General features: G+C 41.1%; 2 protein-coding genes and 1 long non-coding RNA gene across 3 annotated transcripts; 1 reads left to right on the top strand and 2 right to left on the bottom strand.

The window, feature by feature from the left end:
* Positions 1-216: 216 nt before the first annotated feature.
* SERPINB5 (serpin family B member 5) lies at positions 217-19,490 on the bottom strand. The gene is made up of 6 exons (XM_024236116.3): positions 19,323-19,490; positions 16,858-16,995; positions 14,501-14,618; positions 10,859-11,001; positions 4,709-4,876; positions 217-721 (listed from the first exon to the last, which is right to left on the bottom strand). Exons 1-6 carry the CDS (start codon positions 19,488-19,490, stop codon positions 329-331), a joined length of 1,128 nt encoding a protein of 375 aa, XP_024091884.3. The 3' UTR covers positions 217-328.
* Positions 6,592-7,019, bottom strand: LOC100438813 (ATP synthase F(0) complex subunit C1, mitochondrial-like). The gene is given in 2 exon segments (XM_054538213.2): positions 6,592-6,830; positions 6,833-7,019. Coding segments are annotated over 2 exon segments (408 nt in total). The 5' UTR covers positions 7,002-7,019.
* On the top strand, positions 13,311-20,401 carry LOC129051687 (uncharacterized). The gene is made up of 2 exons (XR_008516116.2): positions 13,311-13,654; positions 20,133-20,401. It is a non-coding gene; the product is annotated as an uncharacterized LOC129051687 (long non-coding RNA).
* The last annotated feature ends 947 nt before the right edge of the window (positions 20,402-21,348 follow it).

Here is a 21,348-nt window from a genome sequence, read left to right as displayed (position 1 = left end):
TTAGGAATTTTCTTTGTGGAAGACTGTATTTCTGCCAACTACCCCAGACAATTTGACAAATAATAAATAAATATTTTTCCTCTAAGGTGATTCCTTTTCGTTAAAAGCATATGTCATTGTCTTATGGGGAAAAAGGAAACAAAAGATAGAATTGGAAAAAAAAAAAAGGTCTATCTGTGTGAAAGCTACATATGACAAGTACTGGCGGCTTCCTGATCCAGCAACATTAGCAATTTATTGTATCTAGAAAATGAATCTCTGGATGCAGAATTTACAGAAATCGGCATCCACAGAAAAGTCAGGGAGGACTTAACGTGGGCTATGCCATTTAAGGAGAACAGAATTTGCCAAAGAAAATGATGTTTCGAGTTTTGTTGTGCCTGATGATGTAAATAAAGGGATGGTCAGCATTCAATTCATCCTTGTGCTGCAGGATCCGTGCTCCTGGCACCTCTATGGAATCCCCACCATCTTCAGTTATTTCTAAGCACACTTTGTGGATAACATTTGATAGGGCCACTCCCTTGGTCTCTGACATTCCAGAGAAATCAGATGTGTCTTCACTGAAGATATGTTTCAGCCCTAGATTTTCCAGACTAGCCTTGGGATCAATCACCTTTTCCACCTTAAATTTTGGAATGGAGAGTTTGACCTTGGCATTGGCCATGGTGCTGGGATTAGTCCACTGCGACAGCGACTCTGAGTTGAGTTGTTTTTCAATCTGAAGGACAAAAATGAAAAGAAATTATTTTTATTTATTTCCAATTGTAAAAGACTTGGCTTGATTGAAAACATAAGGTGTTATTATAAGCCCAGTTTCAAAGCAGTCTGGGTGGAACATCAAAGATGGCCCAGAGGTTTTTGGTATGTGACTCAGGAGACCCAGCAGCCACCCAGCTGTGTCCTCCTCCTCCCCAGGCTATAACAGTGTTCCCTGTGCACTGAAATTTATGAGGGCAGGGTTCTGTTTTTTCATTTTAAGTTAGAGAGTAGTTTGTTTGTTTGTTTGTTTGGGTTTTTTAAGACAATCTTGTTCTGTCACCCGGGCTGGAGTTGTAATGGTGTGATCTTGGCTCATGGCAACCTCCGCCTCCTGGGTTCAAGCAATTCTCGTGCCTCAGCCTCTCAAGTAGCTGGGATTACAGGCACACTCCACCATGCCCAGCTAAATTTTCTTTTGTATTTGTAGTAGAGACAGGGTTTCATCATGTTGGCCAAGCTGGTCTCAAACTCCTGGCTTCAAGTGATGTGCCAGCCTCAGCCTCCCAAAGTGCTGGGATTAAAGATGTGAGCCACCACACCCAACCTTAAGTTAGAGAGTAGATTTATAGAAACAAATGCCTGGATTATGATGTTGCATACACAATAGTGAAATGAATATAAAATTAGAAAGCTTTTTACACATATTTCTTGAATGCTTATTGTAATTGCTCTAGGAGGAAATCCAGAATATTCATGTACTGGGAATGGCATCAGATTTAGAAAATTAAATTAAAGCTAAAGTTACTTTTTTTTTTTAATGGGAATTTGAACTAACTCTGAGCCATGCCCTAGGGTCATAGGTAGTGAATGCATCCATTTTAGCTGGTTTAAAAAATGAGAGAGATGCGGCTGGGCGTGGTGGCTCACGACTGTAATCCCAGCACTTTGGGAAGCCGAGGTGGGTGGATCACAAGGTCAGGAGATCGAGACCATCCTAGCTAACACAGTGAAACCCCGTCTCTACTAAAAATACAAAAAATTAGCCAAGCGTGGTGGCAGGCACCTGTAGTCCCAGCTAGTCGGGAGGCTGAGGAAGGAGAATGGTGTGAACCCGGGAGGCGGAGCTTGCAGTGAGCCAAGATCGCGCCACTGCACTCCAGCCTGGGTGACAGAGTGAGACTCCATCTCAAAAAAAAAAAAAAAAAAAAAAAAAAAAAAAAAAATCATTTCCAAAACTCAAAAGGTCATTTTCTTTAGTTCTATACTTTAAGAAGAAAATAATCGAAAGCCAAAATTGACAAATGGGATCTAATTAAACTAAAGAGCTTCTGCACAGCAAAAGAAACTACCATCAGAGTGAACAGGCAACCTACAAAATGGGAGAAAATTTTTGCAATCTACTCATTTGGCAAAGGGCTAATATCCAGAATCTACAAAGAACTCAAACAAATTTACAAGAAAAAATCAAACAACCCCATCAAAAAGTGGGCAAAGGATATGAACAGACACTTCTCAAAATAAGACATTTATGCAGCCAAAAGACATATGAAAAAATGCTCATCATCACTGGCCATCAGAGAAATGCAAATCAAAACCACAATGAGATACCATCTCACACCAGTTAGAATGGCGATCTTTAAAAAGTCAGGAAACAACAGGTGCTGGAGAGGATATGGAGAAATAGGAACACTTTTACACTGGTGGTGGGACTGTAAACTAGTTCAACCATTGTGGAAGTCAATGTGGTGATTCCTCAAGGATCTAGAACTAGAAATACCATTTAACCCAGCCATCCCATTACTGGGTATATACCCAAAGGATTATAAATCATGCTGCTATAAAGACACATGCACATGTATGTTTATTGGAACACTATTCACAATAGCAAAGACTTGGAACCAACCCAAATGTCCAATAATGATAAACTGGATTAAGAAAATGTGGCCCATATACACCATGGAATACTATGCAGCCATAAAAAATGATGAGTTCATGTCCTTTCTAGGGACATGGATGAAGCTGGAAACCATCATTCTCAGCAAACTATTGCAAGGGCAAAAAACCAAACACCGCATGTTCTCACTCACAGGTGGGAATTGAACAATGAGAACACTTGGAAACAGGAAGGGGAACATCACACACCGGGGCCTGTTGTGGGGTGGGGGGAGGGGTAAGGGATAGCATTAGGAGATATACCTAATATAAATGACGAGTTAATGGGTGCAGCACACCAACATGGCACATGTATACATATGTAACAAACCTGCACGTTGTGCACATGTACCCTAAAACTTAAAGTATAATTTAAAAAAAGAAAAATAAATTATTGAAATAAAAATAAAAAGAAGAAGAAGAAAATAATTGATGCTTATTGGAGGGTGTTTTAAGAACGAAAGGTAAAATCCAAGACAGCTGGATAATGGCTGAAAGATCAAAGCATCAAATGGAGAGAGGAAAAAACAGAGAGAATAATGCACCAAAGAAGAATAAGGACAGGAATTATAATTCAGTTAATAAAGTGATGGCTAAAACATAATGGCAACCAAAGGAGCAAGCTGGAGACTGGATGGTCCTCTGGAAAGTCAGCAAATCACTGAGGCCCATGTGGATATATAGCAAGTGATCCCGGACTTCAAAGAGCCCCTTCTTGCTTCCTGGCCGAGGGCTGAGGCCAAGGCGGGGTGAAGCTAGAAAGGAAGCCAGGGAGGGACTAAAAGGAGAACAGGCCTCAGCCAGCTGAGCAGAGGCGAGGGAGCAGAGAGGAAGCTAAAACTCCATTCACCTGCAGGGAAAACTGCTACTCTTATTTAAACTTCGTGCCTTAAAAATCTATATAAATAAAATAATATAATAACCCTTATCATATAAAATAAAATACTTATATATAATGTGTACCATAAAATAGTATCTGCATAATTCAAAATTTTGGAGCATATATGTATACGTATTAAAATCTCATAAATGTACAACACAAAGAGTGAACTGTAACATAAATTGTGAAGGCCAGGTGTGGTGGCTCATGCCTGTAATCCTAGCACTTCAGGAGGCTGAGGCTGAGGATTGCTTGACGCCAGGATTTCAAGACCAGCCTGGACAACACAGTGAGATCCCACCTTTACAAAAAAAAAAAAAGCCAGGCATAGTGCTGTGTGCCTTTAGCTACTTGGGAGGCTGAGGCAGGAGCATCACTTGAGCCCAGGGGTTTGAGGTTAGAGTGAGCTACCATCATGCCACTGCACTCCAGCCTGGGCAACGGAGCAAGACCCTGTCTCTAAAACAATAATAATAATAATAATAGTAATATGTCAGTATTGGCTCATCAATTGTAACAAACATACCACACTAATGTAAGATGCTAATAACAGGTGAAACTGTAGGCCTGGGATGGGAAGGGGAGTATATGGGAACTCCTTGTACTTTCTGCTCATTTTTCTGTAAGCATAAAGCTGCTCTAAAAATAACATCTACTAATTTTTAAAAAAAAGAAAGAGCAAGAGAGAGTATGCTTGATATCAGGTCACATGATAGTGGACCTGGCAGTGCATAGCAACGTAGTGCCTTACTGCCTAGGAGATGAGGAAGACACTCTAGCCTTCAGTTGAGAACCTGGCTCCAACTACCTGGGCCCAAATCCTGATCCTGCACACACCCTTGACTCATTATCTAACCAGTTACCTACCCCTCTGTGCCTCAGCTCCCTCACTGGTAAACAAGAGTGTGGTAACAGTCTCTAACTCATCAGCCTGCTGTAAGAATTAAATGAGATAATGCACGTAGGCAACTTAGCACAGTCCCTAGAACACTGTAAGTGCCAAATAAATGTTGGCTGTTGTTAATATTAAGGAGGAAAGGCCCCAGAAAGAACCATGGGCCCTTGGAGGTGACTGAGCCAGTGGCAATAAGGGAGGGCTGCCGGCCCAGCTCTCACAGCCCACACAGCCCTGTTCACACAACTCTTTGCCAAGGCAGGGGGTGCCTTTGTGGAGAGCACCTGCCTTCTTCTTACCTTCTCCAAGCCTGTGGACTCATCCTCCACATCCTTGGGTAGCAGGATGAACATGCTGAGATGCTTATTTTGAAAAGGAAGCTCTATGATCTTACAATTGATACTGTCAATGTTTCCCATACAGAACGTGGCCTCCATGTTCATCATCTGCACTGGTTTGGTGTCTGTCTGTAAAAGGGAAAATTTGGACTGCTTACTTTTCAATTTACACATGCATAAATATATATATATATATGCATATACACACACACACACACATATACCCACATGTATATATACAGACACAAATACATATATACCTACACCTATATATATACAGACATACATACATATATACATACACCTATATATACACATATACATATATATGCATACATACATATACACACATATATACATACATATACATATACACACACCTATATATACATACACTTATATATACATACTATATATATACCCCATACATATATACACACATGCACATATATACACACATATATATGCAAACACATAAATATATATGTACATATATACACAGATTTGCTCTTGACACACTCTCAGATTATTACGGCTTATAATTCATCAGCCACCGAGATCCAAACCGTATTGCACCCAAACCAGAGACTGTCCTGTGAAGAGTTTGTGTTCCTTTGAAAAGTTATTCATATACTTTATAATCTACATGTTACACATTACATGAAGTATATATAATACTGTATTTGTATAGATCAAACCTTAAAAATAAGACTGTATGGCTGTAAATACAGGCAACGTTTGTTATTCTTTACAGATGCCTATGAGATCTTTAAACTATTCCTGGTGGAGCTGACTTGAAAGTAAATTCTACTGCAAACCCACATAACCATTTATATGGCTTTTCCTAATCAAATACCTAATTTCAAAAACTGGCTGGGCGCGGTGCCTCATGCCTGTAATCCTGCACCTTGGGAGACCACTTGAGGTCAGGAGTTCGAGACCAGCCTGGCCAACATGGTGAAACCTTGTCTCTACTTAAAAATACAAAAGTCAGCCAGGCTGGTGGCACATGCCTGTAATCTCAGCTACTTGGGAAACTGAGGGAGGAGAATTGCTTTTGCCTGGGAGCCAGAAGTTGGTGTAAGCCAAGATCGTACCATTGCACTCACTCCAGCCTGGGCAACAGAGCGAGACTCCGTCTCAAAACAAAACAGAACAATAACAACAACAAACTTAGCACATAGCAGAACAAAACAATATTTGTTGTGACCTCTCTGTCTTTAGTTTGAATTGCCCACTCCCCACTGTACTGCCACCTACTCAGATCTGAGCTAATGAACAAAGTCTGAATTGAAGATAAGAACCTTGGTTTTTAGTCCCAAATGTGACATAAACAGATTCTGTGGCCTTGAGCAAATCACTCAATCTCTCCAGGCCTCAGTATTCTTGTCAGTAGAATGAAGAAATTGTAAATTCAGAATAATGGTTACCACTGGGGAGGAAGAAAGAGGAACAGGACAGTGGAGTGAGCAGTGAAGGGACACATACAAAGCAATGCAACTGTTGTTATATTTTTTCTTTAAAATATCTGAAATAATTAAGGCAAAATATTAAGTTCAAAAAGATGATTGATCGGTATATGGGTGTTGTTTTATTATTCTATATCATTTTCTGAATGCTTGGAGCATTGCATAATTTTTAAAAAGGAAAATGTTCTTTAAAATTATCTCTAAGTCTTTTTAAAATTATCTCTAAGTACCTTTGAGCTCCACTGTATGCCCTGCTCTTTTTTTTTTTTTTTTTTCCAGAAACGTTGTGTTCCATGGTAAAGTTTAGCACAACCTAGCACCAGGAATGGTGTGGAGTCACAGCAGCAGGGACAGGCAGGTGACCCCCACAGAGCTTCACATGGCAAAGAGGATAAGGAAGACGACCATCAAACAGAAGAGATCCATGGCCTCAGACAGGGCAAAGCCCAGAATGGCATATGAGAAGAGCTGCTGTTTGAGAGATGGGTTCCTGGCATAGCCAATGATCAAGCTGCCAAACACTGTTCCAGTGCTAGCCTCTGAACCAGCCACACCAACTGTGTCTGCCTCAGCACCAATAAACTTGGCTGCTGTGTCAATGTCCCAGGAGACACCCTGGTCTAGAACTCCTATCTGGCCACCTAAAGTGGGGAGCTGCTGAAGGAAGGCTGTTTAGATGAATTCTCTGGGCTATTCAAGAAGGAGGCAGACACAGGCCTGATTAGACCCCTAGTACAACAGCGGATCAGAGCTGGAGAAATAAGTAATGCCCCGGTGGTCTGCATTTTTTCAGTCTCCCAACTTTAGCCCTTGGTCTCGCCCTGCTCTTCTTAAAGGGAGCCCATGGAAGGGCCTGATCGTTCAGGTCTTTCTCTCCAAGCATTGCCCAGGCCTTTTCTTCTCTTTGCTCCTATTAACACCTGGCCTCCTGTCTCTGCTCCAGAGATGACTGATTTCCTGAAGGAAAATTAATTCACGCTAAGATGTAAAAGACTGACAGTAATGTTGTATAACCTATTGACATATACCTCCCATGGGATATTTGCCTGTTAACTAAATCTCTTTGGGGAGAAATTTCAAGCTTCATATCAAGCCTGCAAGGATAATACTCCAGTAAACTTGCATCTGGTATCTTCAAATACTAAGCTGAACCTCCCCCAATACCTCTCTCCAGCAGAGCTAAACCTTATTTATTTTACTTTTGTATATAGCTCTATTTTAACACTTGCTACAGCGTTAGAAATATTATCTAGTGATTATCTTTCCACTTCCCACCCCAACTAGAATACAATCAAGGCAGAAACTCTTATTTTCTACCCCAGCTTGTAGTTGCTCACTGAATATTTGGCTGATAAATAATGGAAGACTTCAACTCTATGTGTAACCAAAAACAGAATTATAGGAAAACATACTACTTTGGAGGTTAACAGATAATTCTTCCCTTTATGTCTCCTAAAGAGGATATTGTCTTAAAATATATTCCTCCCAAAGAAATTTGTCTAAAAATCTCCAACAGGTTAGACTGCTCATAGTTTCTGAATGTGCACATAGTTGTGGCCTCCAAAAACTGTCATCAATTTCACTTATTGGCACTGACTATGGGTACTTTATTTTCTGAAACACATGTTGAGACATATCTTCTGAAAAGAGGACCAAATAAAGACTATCTACCCCAGAAAATATAATACAACATATATACTAATATAGATATATATGGATAGATATCTTTATCAGAATAAGTACTATACTAAACTTTTAATGACATAACTTCACCAATTTAGTCTAACCCTTACCGGAGACACCACGGGGCATGAGAAAAGGTTTAGTAATGTCACTCAAAAAGTTCTAGGGTTGACAAAGCAATTCAAAGAAAACAAAGGAGAAGCAATAGCATTCAAAAGAAGGGTGTAGCCTCATGCAGCTGTGAATAGCATTTTATTGCTTTATCAAGTGAAACACTGAGAGATCAATGACATTTCAAACTCTTATTAATTCTGTTCATAAAGGCTGAGTTTCCAGGATCTTATATAACCTAGCTTTATGATTTAACAGCAAGAATAAAGGAATAGCACACATTCTTCCTCCCTTCTCAAAAAACACACATTAATACTTTCTTAATGAAAAAAGTACGACCCTTAGTGTGGTCGTACTCATTGACTATTGCAACATTTTCATGGTATTCCTTCCAGGCTGGCTCTGGGGTCTTGAAGAGAGGCACCATTGGCAACCTGTTTCAGATTTCACTTAAACAGAGTTAGGAACCCTTTGCCAGCCCTTGCTACAGAGGAGAGCCAATCACTAATCAAAGGAGCCAGAAGGGTCACTCTATGACAGCAAAGGCCGTGTGGATGCCGTCAGGGCCAGTGGGGCCAACACCCCTCCCTAATTCACAGTAGAGGCTGGGTAAAGTCACGTTCCACTTCCACTCCAGATAAAAGACAATACTGAGAAGGTCAAAAAGCCATGCTTAAAACTCAAGGACCTCTGTGTGCAAAACACAAGAGTGTGAAGAGCCTAAGGTATGTCTCTAGAATCTCAGACAGACCTCTTGTGTGCAGGGTCAATCCTGTCTCTGCAGTCAGCTTTGAGAAGACCACTGCAGTTGGGAAGCTAAACTCAGGAAGTTAGGAGGACCTCCTACCCATCCCTCAGCACCCATGGATATTTTGAGTCAGTAAGGAGCAGTAACAGTCATCATTGTCTTCTCCCAGTGAAAATGCCCAATGGGTCTCGTACAGGAAACCATGGTAGTCCCAAAGGCCAGTCAGGTTTTGTCTGCTATTGATTGTTTAAACAAACTGACCCTTAGGGACTGATCATTCATTCAACAAATCTGCTGAGCACCTACTGATGTGTTAGGGACTTGGCCAGAAATTGTAGACACTGAGGTGAATAACGCATTGTCCCTACCTTAAAAATCCCATGCGCTAGTAGGGGATCTATGTAAGTAAACAGATTGCACTGTGGAAAAGTACATTCTGGCAAGGGACAGGGGAGAGCATGAATAAAAATTCCATTGGAACAAAGAAAGAAAGAGTAATGGAAGCCATCCAGCTAACCCAGGCATAGATTGTATCTTGCAGGGCTTTTCTTCATGGACGCTAGCATTAAGAAGATGCTGCTATATTTGGCAAAAACAAGATATTGATGCTAGGTACTCTAAGTACTGGGAGAAGCATGAAAACTAGAACTGATGCATCGGAGCTACAAGGTAACTAAGCTACCTTCAAGTATTGTACTAACTGAAGTGCTGCTTCCAGTCTAACACAAGTCAGATCCCACCCACGGAGACCACATCACATCATCATATAGATCTCTGGGTTTTCCAATAAAATGGGTCAAATTTCCAGTCTCAGTTCCTTGGTCTCATTTACAAAAGAGGTACTTTACCCATTTTTTTTTTTTTTTTTTTTGATGGAGTCTCACTCTGTCACCCAGGCTGGAGTACAGTGGCACAATCTCAGCTCACTGCAACCTCTGCCTCCTGGGTTCAAGCCATTCTCCTGTCTCAGCCTTCTGAGCAGCTGGGATTACAGGCACATGCCACCATGCCCAGCTAATTTTTGTATTTTTAGTAGAGATGGGGTTTTACCATGTTAGTCAGGCTGGTCTCAAACTCCTGACCTCGTGATCTGCCTGCCTCGACTTCCCAAAGTGCTGGGATTACAGGCGTGAGCCACTGCGCCCACCCTCTATTAATTATTTTAACATATTTACTTCAACAGTATCAATGAGACTGGCCTGCAAAACAGGCTCTTAATTCTTCCCATAATAATTTCCAGTGATGCCAATGAGTAAGCTATACTTTGTTTTTTCACAGCCAACAAGTGCTTCAAAGCATCTGGTTTTGTTTGTTTGTTTGTTTGTTTGTTTTTCTTGAGATGGAGTTTCACTCTTGTTGCCCAGGCTGGAGTGCAGTGGTGCAGTCTCGGCTGACTGCAACCTCTGCCTCCCAGGGTCAAGCGATTCTCCTGCCTCAGCCTCCCATGTAGCTGAGATTACAGGCACCCACGACCATGCCCAGCTAATTTTTGTATTTTTAGTAGAGACAGGGTTTCACCATGTTGGCCAGGCTGGTCTCCAACTCCTGACCTCAGGTGATCTGCCTGCCTCGGCCTCCCAAAGCCATGGGATTACAGGCGTGAGCCACCACGCCCAGCCATCAAAGCATCTTATAAATTATAAATTAAAATCCCAGAACAATATACTTCACTATCAACAGATAAGGAAATGAGATGCTAGAGAAGTTAATCAATCAGGAACAAGATTCCTAGATGTCAAGGTTTCATGATAATCCAAAGTCCTCTGATAACAGAGTTTGGTCTTTTCCTTTTCTGCTAAAGTTCTCAGATGTTTGTAGCTATTTTTCAGCCGGTGACTTAGCTTTCCTCGATGGGTTATAAATTCTATAAAGTTTCACTCAGCTCAGATCCTTGAAGACATTATGGAAAAGAGGAGCGAGGGCCTCTGGATTCTGGCTCTTTTTGTACCACTTACCTTCCAGCTGTTCATCTCAGGAAAGGCACTTTGCCGGCCATGCCCTCAGGTTCCTCGTTGGAATGGATTTATGCCCCACTCTGTCCCTATCATTTTTCACATCTATAATTGGGCTCCTTTGACTGCTACATGCTGCCCCACGTACCTTGTTGACTCTGAAAGGACATTCTTTTGTTTCTGATTCAGGAAATTTCTTCATCCACTTGCCAACAAAGTAGGCAGCATTAACCACAAGGATTTTGGTCTGGTCGTTCACACTGTTGTCAGCTAAAATGTTCTCAAAGTGGCCTGCAACAATTTTAGGAAAACACAAGTAGCAGAATTATTCTTCCAAACTACATCTGAAATTCACATGCATATTCGCTGAGTATTTACCACTTCATGGAGTCACACCATGTAAGGCCTGGTAGTTCCAACCATCAAATTTCAGAAGGACTCTTTTCTCTTCTTCTACCTTGACACAACCAGATCTACCAAAGAGGTCAGCAGAGGAGAATGAAGGAGCGGGGAAGAAAGGAAGAGAAATAAGAAGGAAAGCACAGCTACCATTCTGAATGCCTATTCTGTGTCAGGCAGTATACAAGCTATTCGATACACATGATATATATTTCTTCCTACTTTACGAATGAGGAAGCTGAGACTCAGTGATGATAAGTCACTTTCTGAGGATGATATACAAACAAGGGTGGATTCAGGATTCAAAGCCAGCTCTTTCTGACTCCAAAGCCTGTGCTCTTGAATGAAAATACGTAATCACTTTCTTTATGGCAGAATTTCACATATATTATCTCAGTCTTTTCACAATGGTCCTATAAGGCAAAGATCATTATCTCCATTTTACAGTGCAGTAAACTGAGGCTCAGAAAGGCCAAGGAGCTGTTCTAGTTTCCTCAGCTGGAAAGCATGTCTGAAGGTTCTCCCCTTCACCCCACAGCTCTCCATCCACTCTCTCAATTGCACTCCTTGAGGGCAGGCTGATTGCCTCAAGGTCAACTGTAATCACCATAGGGCTCAATCACAATTGCAGTTATTATAAAGCTAAATCCCAACAGCCAAAACAATTCAAGGGGAGTGATCCCTTAATAAAAAGAACTCCTCACATTTGAATAGCCCACAGGTTTTTTATAAAGGGTTTTCATTTACCTAATCTCCAATTTTCAGACCAATGTTCAGGGCCCACTTCACAGGCCTGTGACCCCTGTGTGAAGGACCCTGCACTTGGTTTAATGTTCAGCTGTCACCACCTCAAAATTCTTAATAAATGTTTAAACAAGAGGCCCAGCATTTTTACTTTTGCCTTGGACCATGCAAATTATGTAACTGGTCCTGCCAACGCTATATAATATGTTGAATATATATTAGTGTTGTTGAAGAAACCTGAAGAACAAAGAAGTGTGGGAGCCGGTAAATGACAGAGCTTCAACTTCAATCCTGAGCCTCCCATTTCAAATTCAGAAGTGTTTTCATGGCTGGATGCAGTGGCTGACATCTGTAATCCCAGCACTTTGGGAGGCTGAGGCAGGCGGATCACCTGAGGTCAGGAGTTTGAGACCAGCCTGGCCAACATGGTGAAACCCCATCTCTACTAAAAATACAAAGATTAGCTGGGCGTAATGGCATGCACCTGTAGTCCCAGCTACTTGGGAGGCTGAGACAGGAGAACCCCTTGAACCTGGGAGGCGGAGGTTACAGTAAACCAAGATCGTGCCGCTGCACTCCAACCTGGGTGACAGAGCAACATTCTGTCTCAAAAAAAAAAAAAAGAAAGAAAGAATGGCATTCACAGCAACCTAGATGGAGCTGAAGACCATTATTCTTTATTTTTTATTTTTTTATTTTTTTGGGAGATGCAGTTTCTCTCTTCTCACCCAGGCTGGAGTGCAACGGCGCAATCTCAGCTCATTGCAACCTCCGCCTCCCAGGTTCAAGCGATTATCCTGCCTCAGCCTCCCAAGTAGCTGGGACTACAGGTGCGTGACACCATGCCCAGCTGATTTTTGTATTTTTAGTAAAGACGGGGTTTCACCATGTTGGCCAGACTGGTCCTGAGCTCCTGACCTCAGGTGATCCACCTGCCTTGGCCTCCCAAAGTGCTGGGATTATGGCATGAGCCACCATGCCTGGTCTGAAGACCATTATTCTAAGTGAAGTAACTTAGGAATGGAAAACCAAACATTTTCTGTTCTCACTTATAAGTGGGAGCTAAGCTATGAGGATGCAAAGGCATAATAATGACATAATGGACTTTGTGGAGTGGGGGAAGAGTGGAAGGAGGTGAGGGATAGAAGACTACACATTGCATACAGTGTACACTGCTTGGGTGATGGGTACACCAAAATCTCAGAAGTAACCACTAAAGAGCTTATCCATGTAACCAAAAACCACCTGTTCCCCAAAACCTATTGAAATAAAACACAATATAATACAATTTTAAAAATTAAATCAGGTAACATGTGCCTCATTTTACAGTTCAGTAAATTGAAGCTTTGTGTCCAAATATCAGTTAGTAAGTACCAGTGTCTGGATTTGAACCTAGGTGCTGAATGACTCCAGAGACCCTGTTCTTTCCATGTTCTCATCCTGCAGTTACTGTTCTGTTAGAACTTCCTCAGTCAGTACAGAGAGAGAGCAGCTGGAGGCGCTAGTCATTCTCGCAGGAAGTGGGTCTCCCTTGCCCCGGAAGTGTATCCGTCCCTAGACAGCAGCGACTGCCCAGGCTTCATTCTTTCATGACTAGATTCGGCCTCCCAACGGGTCCCTCCAGATGCAATTATAAATATATCCACTGGGGAGGGGGACAAAGTCACTGATTTGCCCTCAAAATCATCATAACCCTAATTCTTTTCCAGCAAGGAAGACGACTCACCAGCAATTTTAAGGGAGGGACGAGGAGTCCGACGAAGGAGACGCCTAGGGGAAGCACTGAGCTGGAGAAGAACAGGTTAGGAGCTTCTTGGACCCCGGGGCTATCAGAGGAACGACCAGCATGGGGAGCTGCGGCACCGAGGACAAACTGACACTACGGTTTTGTTTTGTTTGGTTTTCTTTTTTTTTTTTTTTAAGACAGAGTCTCGCTCTGTCTCCCAGGCTGGAGTGCAGTGGCGCGATCTCTGCTCACTGCAAGCTCCGCCTCCCGGGTCCACGCCATTCTCCTGCCTCAGCCTCCCGAGTAGCTGGGACTACAGGCACCCACCACCACGCCTGGCTAATTTTTTGTATTTTTAGTAGAGACGGGGTTTCACCGTGTTAGCCAGGATGGTCTCGATCTCCTGACCTTGTGATCCGCCCGCCTCGGCCTCCCAAAGTGCTGGGATTACAGGCGTGAGCGACCGCGTCCGGCCGGTTTTCTTATGCATATGTTGCCTATGTCCCTTTTTCCTTAACAAATTTGTAAAATTTGTCAGCTGAAAGGGGCCTCGGGGATCATGAAGTTATAATCCAGTCCCTCTATTTCCAGACTGAAAAATGGCCTCATGATTGGCCCAAAGTCATATTTTGTTAGAGGCGCAGCTAGGATTCCACTAGGGCCTGTGACAGCTCGTCAGAGAGCAAGACAAAGTAGACTAACACTGAAGCACCAACAGTTTCTACCAAGTGATGAGATGATACAAGAATTGCCCAGAAATCCAAGTTGTTTACATGGCTTGAAGGGAAAGAATTTAGCTTGTGTAGTAAAAATATCCAGAGAATCCTCCAGATGTTTTTTTTATCCTTGGAGCAAGCATTTATGAGATGGAAGGCCCTGTTTAGTTGGTGATTGATAGCAGAACAATTAAAGGGTACTTACCATCTGTGAGATCCTTAATTGAGTTGTTGATCTGACCTTTCGTTTCTTCCAGTTTATCTTTGAAGTCAACAGTTTCCAGTTCCTTTGCATAGGGTCTCTTCGTAGAGCTGATGAACTCCTGAAAAACATGCAGTTCATAAAATCAGAGTCTGTAGTCAAGCTATTGCATAGTTATTCTCTTCTAACAAAAGGATTATTAAACATCAACTGCTATATGTACACTTTCAAAATTGGTAACACTATGTGAACTGAAACCTCATGTAGAAGTCAGTGAATTTCTTTGTATTGAATGTTTCATTTTTTTCAATTATAAGACAATTTCAATTATTAAATGCATCTATCAATTTAATATCAGCTTTGGGGAAAACAAAAGAGACACTATGTTAAATATACCCAATTCTCTTATGGGTTCTAATTTCAGAAACATGAAAATGTTGTATGTCTACAGATACATATATATTAGAATATAGGAAATGTATAGAAAAGAGAATTATGAGCAGAAAACTCTTGTCCTTGCTGAACTAAATATCCTGTAGACCCTTGCTACTCAAACTGTGGTCCAAGGTGGTGTACAGCGTCACCTGAGACCTTGTTAGAAATGAAGAATCTCAGACCCCACCCCAGACATACTGAATCAGAATGCATTTTAACAAAATTTCCAGGTGTGCCATCTGTAAATTAAGGTTGGAAACACAATGCAGTGGAGAACATAGCAGGAGTTCTTATTCTAATGCTTATTTAAAATGTGCAACCCTAAACCCCATTCCCACCTTGACAATCAGAACTACCTGAGTTCAATCAGAACTACCTGGGTGTTAAAAGGGCCTGAAGAACTTGCCCTTTTAACACGTAGATAGTTCTGATGCAAGAGATCCTCCACAGACCACACTTGTTTGGACCTTTAACTAGTAAATTTGCAGATGCTGTGCACCTAGCAGGAGCAATGGAAAGCAGTCCTTTAAAAAATCTTTTGTAATGAGCCGAGATCATGCCACTGCACCCCAGCCTGGGCAACAGAGCAAGACTCCATCTCAAAGGAAAAAAAAAGAAAAAAAACTTTACAACTCCTAGTCTGGTTAAGATCATTCCAGATGTAGCATGGAAGTTCAACCAAACTAAATATAACTTGATTCAGTGTCATGTCAGTTCACTTCCAAGCACAGGGCTTATTGAATTTCTTCAGAGCAGCTTCAGCCTTAGCCAATTAACTTAGCTTCAGTTGATTGCAAATCAACCTTGGGACTCACTGTCACCATTGACTGAGAGAACCAATCTCACCTGAAAACATTAGAAAGCCTCAGCCAGATGAAGAAGGGCCTCCATTGTCCTCGCTGCCAGCAATAAAAATGTGTTAATTGTCTCTTTAATGATCATTTAGGGAGCTTCTAGAAATTCTATATGCTCAGGCTTCAACTCACATCTCAGTTTTTTTTTTTTTAATTCTTCAGATGATTGTTGGAAGAAAATGGTTGTGTATATGTATCTTTAAGCAACAAAAAATATACTCACAATATCTAGTAACCCACGTCCTCAAAAGATCTTAACCACAAAAATACCTACTGCAGAAAGTTGCAAAATCATGGTAAAATATTTAAAAGCTGGTAGTCTAGCTTTTAGATTTGGAAAGCTTGAAATTCTGACCATCCAAACAGGAACTAAATCAACTCTGTATTACTGAAGTACAGAGGGAACCTTCATGTAGTCTAGAATATTGTCTGTGTGTTTCAAATACAGATTTTTAAAATATTACAACAATGGGTACCATAGTGTTGTTTGTATGATTCCTTAGAGCAATGGCTAAACTTAAATAACCAGAGCTGCCTGTGGAGATCCCCATCTGACCAGCCCAGCCAACAAAACTAATTTGTGACTGATGAAAATTGTGAATTCATAGTTATTATTTTTCTTACTGATTTTGAGAAACATCAGAAGAACTTTGTGTGTATAAAAAAATGAGGTGGAGAGCTTAAAACATTGTCCCAGGCCATATGCCCTGCTCTTTAAGGAGAAAGAAGTTTAAATCATGAGCTGTCTTACACTCTGTGGAGCTACATTTATTAGAGAGTTAATTACTCTGTTCTCCATTCTCTCAGAGGAAAGTAAAAGAAAGGATAAGATTTATTTGAGAGGGAAAAGGAAAGCCCATAAGCTTCTCTATATTTTGAGTTAGAAGATGTGACTGCAATTGATTCCCACTATACTCAACCTCTCCACTAGGATTTATTTATTTAAAGCCTCAAATCACAAGTGAACATCCTAGAAATGAATTTCACTGAAAAAAAGTTGTAGGTCTAACAACATGAAAATGCCACTCCTTGTAAAAAGTTAAGTCTTGCTACTTGCTTTAAACAACTTACTGTAGAAAGATTCAGAGATTTGTCTACATAGAGCCGCTTGATTAGTTTCAGTGAGTAAAAGGAACTAAGTTTGTTTACATCCGATGTTACTGTTTGAAATCCAAAGGGCACATCTTTGACATTTTCAAAATGAAGAACCTGTTAACAGAAAAATCCATTATCCAAAAAGCATTGCCTCTGAATGGTGCTGCAGTAAAGTGGACACGTGGTAATGACCAACGTCCTTGGGCATACAGAATCCTCCTGCCTAGTTCCCGTAAAGTAAGGCTCCTCAACCTCAGCGCTATTGACATTCAGGCTGGATGAGTCTTTGTGGGGCTGTTCTGGGCACTGCAGGATGCTTAGCAGCATCCCTGACCTACTAGATGCCAGTGGCATCCTCCCCCTATTTGTGAGAACCCAAAATGTCTCCAGACATTGCCAGATTATCCCAGAGTGGGAAGGGGAGGACAAATTGTCCCCATTAAGAAACACTACCATAAAGGTACTCTTCCAAATCAACCATTGAGAACATTTGTCCTTTCTTCAAAGTGATGCACTTAATACTCACACAGAAGGATTGCCAAACTTGGAGAACAATGAAGCTGGGTTATAATTTCTATCCAATTCAGAGACCAGAGAGAGAGATTAATACAAGAGACACCATCATCAGGCAGGAATCAGATTTCAGGACAAGTGCATCTAGCCAGAGTCTGTCTAGTCCCTCTGGGTGCTTTAGCAAATGCCAGGTAAATAGATGTGTCATTTCTGATGGGCAGCTACAATAAATGGTGGGCTGCCCTGGGCGGGCTAGAGTCAGATGGCCTTGCCTGTGAATCCCAGCCTTCACCAACTCTTCTCTAACTCTTCAGAGCCTCCTTTCCTCTCCATAAAATGGGCTGAAAATACCTGCTTTCCTGAGTTGTTATGAGGATTACTTATATGTAAAACACGTAAAATATTATACGGATTCAAACTGTTAATTATTCTTGTAATAATATTGTAAGCCATTTAAAACCAGGATACTATCTATCATTTGGAGGGCTTAAATCATTGTATTTTGTTCCTTTTTTTTTTTTTTTTTTTTGGTCCAACCAATAGTCCAGCATCTTTTCTGCCTTGCAACACCACTACATGTAACGTCAGCATAAGATGATACCCTCCTCGCTCCATAACTCATAATGGCCATGCTGTGATTCCACAACCCAGATAACGAACGCTGCCAAATTGGCACATTGTCCCAGTGAATTACATAGTCTCAGCATTGCAGGGTCAAATGCTGGTCCCAGACAGTGCATAACTCTCATGCTTAAAGATGGATGAAGGAGACCAGAAAATTTAAGATCCCAGGTAACTACTGCTGGGGAACCAGTTGCATATACTGAGAAGATCTTGAGGAATTACTGAGGAACAGACCCACTACCTGGAAGTTCTCCTTCTTTGGCCTTTTTCTAATGGTAGATGAGAAATGAGGAATGGGAGATTGAGTAGGGATAGTGGACTTGTGCAGTTCAGAGATGTGGCTTGATGAGAAGATACATCTCCTCTTCGCAGGAGTGAAGCTGCTTCAAGTCCCAAGTGTAAATTCTTCATCCTTACCTAAATAACTCTTATGGGCTATACTTTCTGGGCACATGAATACAAGAAGGTGTTGCCTTTTTAAATGCTTATGAGCTAATAGAAAAGAAATTCTATTGAACCTAGAATGATTAGCATAAGAGTAATAATGAAATAGAATTAGAAGAACATTCACCTATTATCTAAAGTACATGAGGACTTAAAATGGAACAATCAGGAAAATCATCTCATTTGAAGGTCTAAGAACTTTATGAAACTAGATAACCATAGCCAGAAAGAAACCCTAAAACGATACAGATGCTCCTTGATTTATGATGAGGTTACATATCAGTAAAACCATTGTAAATTAAAAATATTATAAGTCAGAATGAAAAAGCTGTGATTACCCAGCAGATCTCCAGGTTCTCCATCACAGCCTGGTGCCTGTCCCAAATGTGAGTTGCATTACCTACAAGCGAGCTTTCACATTTAAAAATAGATTAAGATGCCTGTAATCCCAGCACTTTGGGAGGCCGAGGCAGGTGGATCACCTGAAGTCAGGAGTTCGAGACCAGCCTGGCCACATGGTGAAACCCTGTCTCTACTAAAAATACAAAAATTAGTTGGGTGTTGTGGTACGTGCCTGTCATTCCAGCTACTCGGAAAGCTGAGGCACAACAATCGCTTAAAACTGGAGGCTGCAGTGAGCCAAGATCACACCACTGCACTCCAGCCTGGGTGACACAGTGGGACCCTGTCTCAAAAAAAAAAAAAAAAAAAAAAAAGATTAAGAGAGTCCTGGAATGGCACAATTCTGAATCTTGACCAATTCTGGCCACAAAGTCTACATTCCTTTTTTCCATAGGCACTGCCTATGGGTTCTAATAACTGTATTCCCCCTTAAAGTAGAAACAAGGTTTGGGGCTTACCTGTCCAATTTCATTTGCAGTGTCACCTTTAGCACCCACTTGAGCAAGTGACAGAGAGGTGGAGAGACAGATTGGAGAGAAGAGGACATTGCCCAGTGGCTCCTTTTCACATAGTTGTTTGAACAGATCAACAGCAAAAGCTGAATTTGCTAGTTGCAGGGCATCCATTGCAGGCCTGGAAGCAAGGACAAGGGAGTGGTTAATTTCTAAAGCATCTTTAACGTCTTCTCAACTGCATTCTGCCAACACTATAAGAATTCTATTTAAACAAAGTAATTGTCTCAGAAGAAACAAGGAACTTTCTGTAAATTCAAAAGTAAGATCAATTGTGAAGAAACTTCCAGGCAAATGTCCAAAGGCATATGAGGTCCTCTGTGTGTCCAGCTCTGCCTAGACTCTGCAGTCTTGGGCCTGCTCAGCCACAGTGGCCATTGTGGGGAGCCCAGTGGTCACACCTCTTCTCCAGCATATGTCTGAAAAGTTGACAGCACTAATCAACATCAGTTGGTTTTATTTATCACATATTGTTTCCACTAGGATTTCAGTTAAATGACAAAGTTAAAATTTTTATAAAACAAAAACAGTCAAATTACAGCAGTTTTGCATGGTTCAGTTTAATATTTAGTAAGTGTTATGGGTTGAATTGTGTCCCCCAAAAAGATATGTTAAGTCCTAATCCCCATTACCTGTGAATGTGACCTTATGTGGAAACAGGGTATTTCCGATTTCTTAACTAATATATAATTAGTTAAGATGAAGTTATATTGGAGTTAGGTGAGCCCTAATCCAATATGACTGGTGTCCTTAAAGGAATAAGAGAAGAGACACAGAAACAGACATACACAGAGGGAAGATGTGAAGACACAAATGTCTTCACCCATATGGCAATGGAGGCAGAGATTGGAGGGATGCTTCCACAAGCCAAAGGATGCTAAGAACTGCTGGCAACACCAGAAAACAAGAGAAAGTCGTGGAACATTCTCCCCTGGAGCCTTCGGAGACAGCATGACCCTGCCGACATCGTCATTTCAAAGTACTGGCCTCCAAGCCTGTGGGTGAATAAAGTTTCTGTTGCTTTAGGCTGCTGGTTTGTGGTGCTTTGTGATAGAAGTGCTAGAAAACCCTTAGAGTTAAGTGATGTTTGCAGGACACCCAGCACATAACAATGCTTAACAAACAGCAGCGGTTATTGTGTGTGTTCTTGTACGCATCTGTGTGTAAGACACTACCCAGAGTGTTACAAGGATCAGTGGACCTCCTCCTTCTCTAAGCTCATAGTCTCTTTGGGCAGATATGTAGACAAATAACTAGAATACAGAGCTGCCCAAGACATGTGAGTGGTATAACAAGTAATATGGGAGTTAAAGAAAAGAGGGAACAGTTTCAAAATATGTAGCCTGGTAAAGTGGATATAGCAGCAACTAGGCATCTTGTCACATCTCAGAGCTCTTTAATTCTAACACAGCAACTTCCAAAGTGTTGTGTCTTGACTCCTGGCAGTCCCTAACAGCCTTTCAGGAGGTCCATGAGGTTAAAACTATTCTCATAATAATACTAAGACATTATCATTCTCAATCTCTAATGGACAGCAGAGTTTTCCAGAGGCTATATGACATCCCTTCTATTAAGCCAAATATTAAGAAGATTTGCAAAAATGAAAAACAATATCACTCTTCTCATTATATTTTTTCACTTTAGAAAATTTTTTTAAATATATATATTATTCATATTAGTATTTAATGGTTATATTATTTTAATAAATTAGTAAATGAACATTTCAAAATGTGTCTGGTTTTAATTTCTAGTTTGGTAAATAGTGATAATATAATCTACATTTTTTTAAAGAAACAGTTCTTTGGGGTCCTCAGTAATTTTTAAGAGTGTAACAGGGTCCTCAGATTTAAAAAGCTTCACTGTTCTAATAAAGGTCTACCTACCTATTTAGTCTAGTAGTTACTGATCGACTCTGAAGACAATTAGGTAAATTCAGGCAGTCAGGGCTTCCCTTTCTGGGAGCAGAGCTGAA

The sequence above is a fragment of the Pongo abelii genome, chromosome 17 (assembly GCF_028885655.2).
Source record: "Pongo abelii isolate AG06213 chromosome 17, NHGRI_mPonAbe1-v2.0_pri, whole genome shotgun sequence".
Classification (NCBI taxonomy): domain Eukaryota; kingdom Metazoa; phylum Chordata; class Mammalia; order Primates; family Hominidae; genus Pongo; species Pongo abelii.
This window is presented reverse-complemented; position numbering and strand designations above follow the sequence as displayed.

Bases quoted from the DNA above. Each gene is read 5' to 3' on its own strand.
- SERPINB5 (XM_024236116.3), bottom strand. From the start codon at position 19,490: ATGGATGCCCTGCAACTAGCAAATTCAGCTTTTGCTGTTGATCTGTTC. The intron at 16,996-19,322 runs GTAAGCCCCAAA...TTCTGTTAACAG, and splicing joins CTGCAAATGAAATTGGACAG to GTTCTTCATTTTGAAAATGT. The intron at 722-4,708 runs GTAAGAAGAAGG...TTTGTCCTTCAG, and splicing joins AGTCCACAGGCTTGGAGAAG to ATTGAAAAACAACTCAACTC.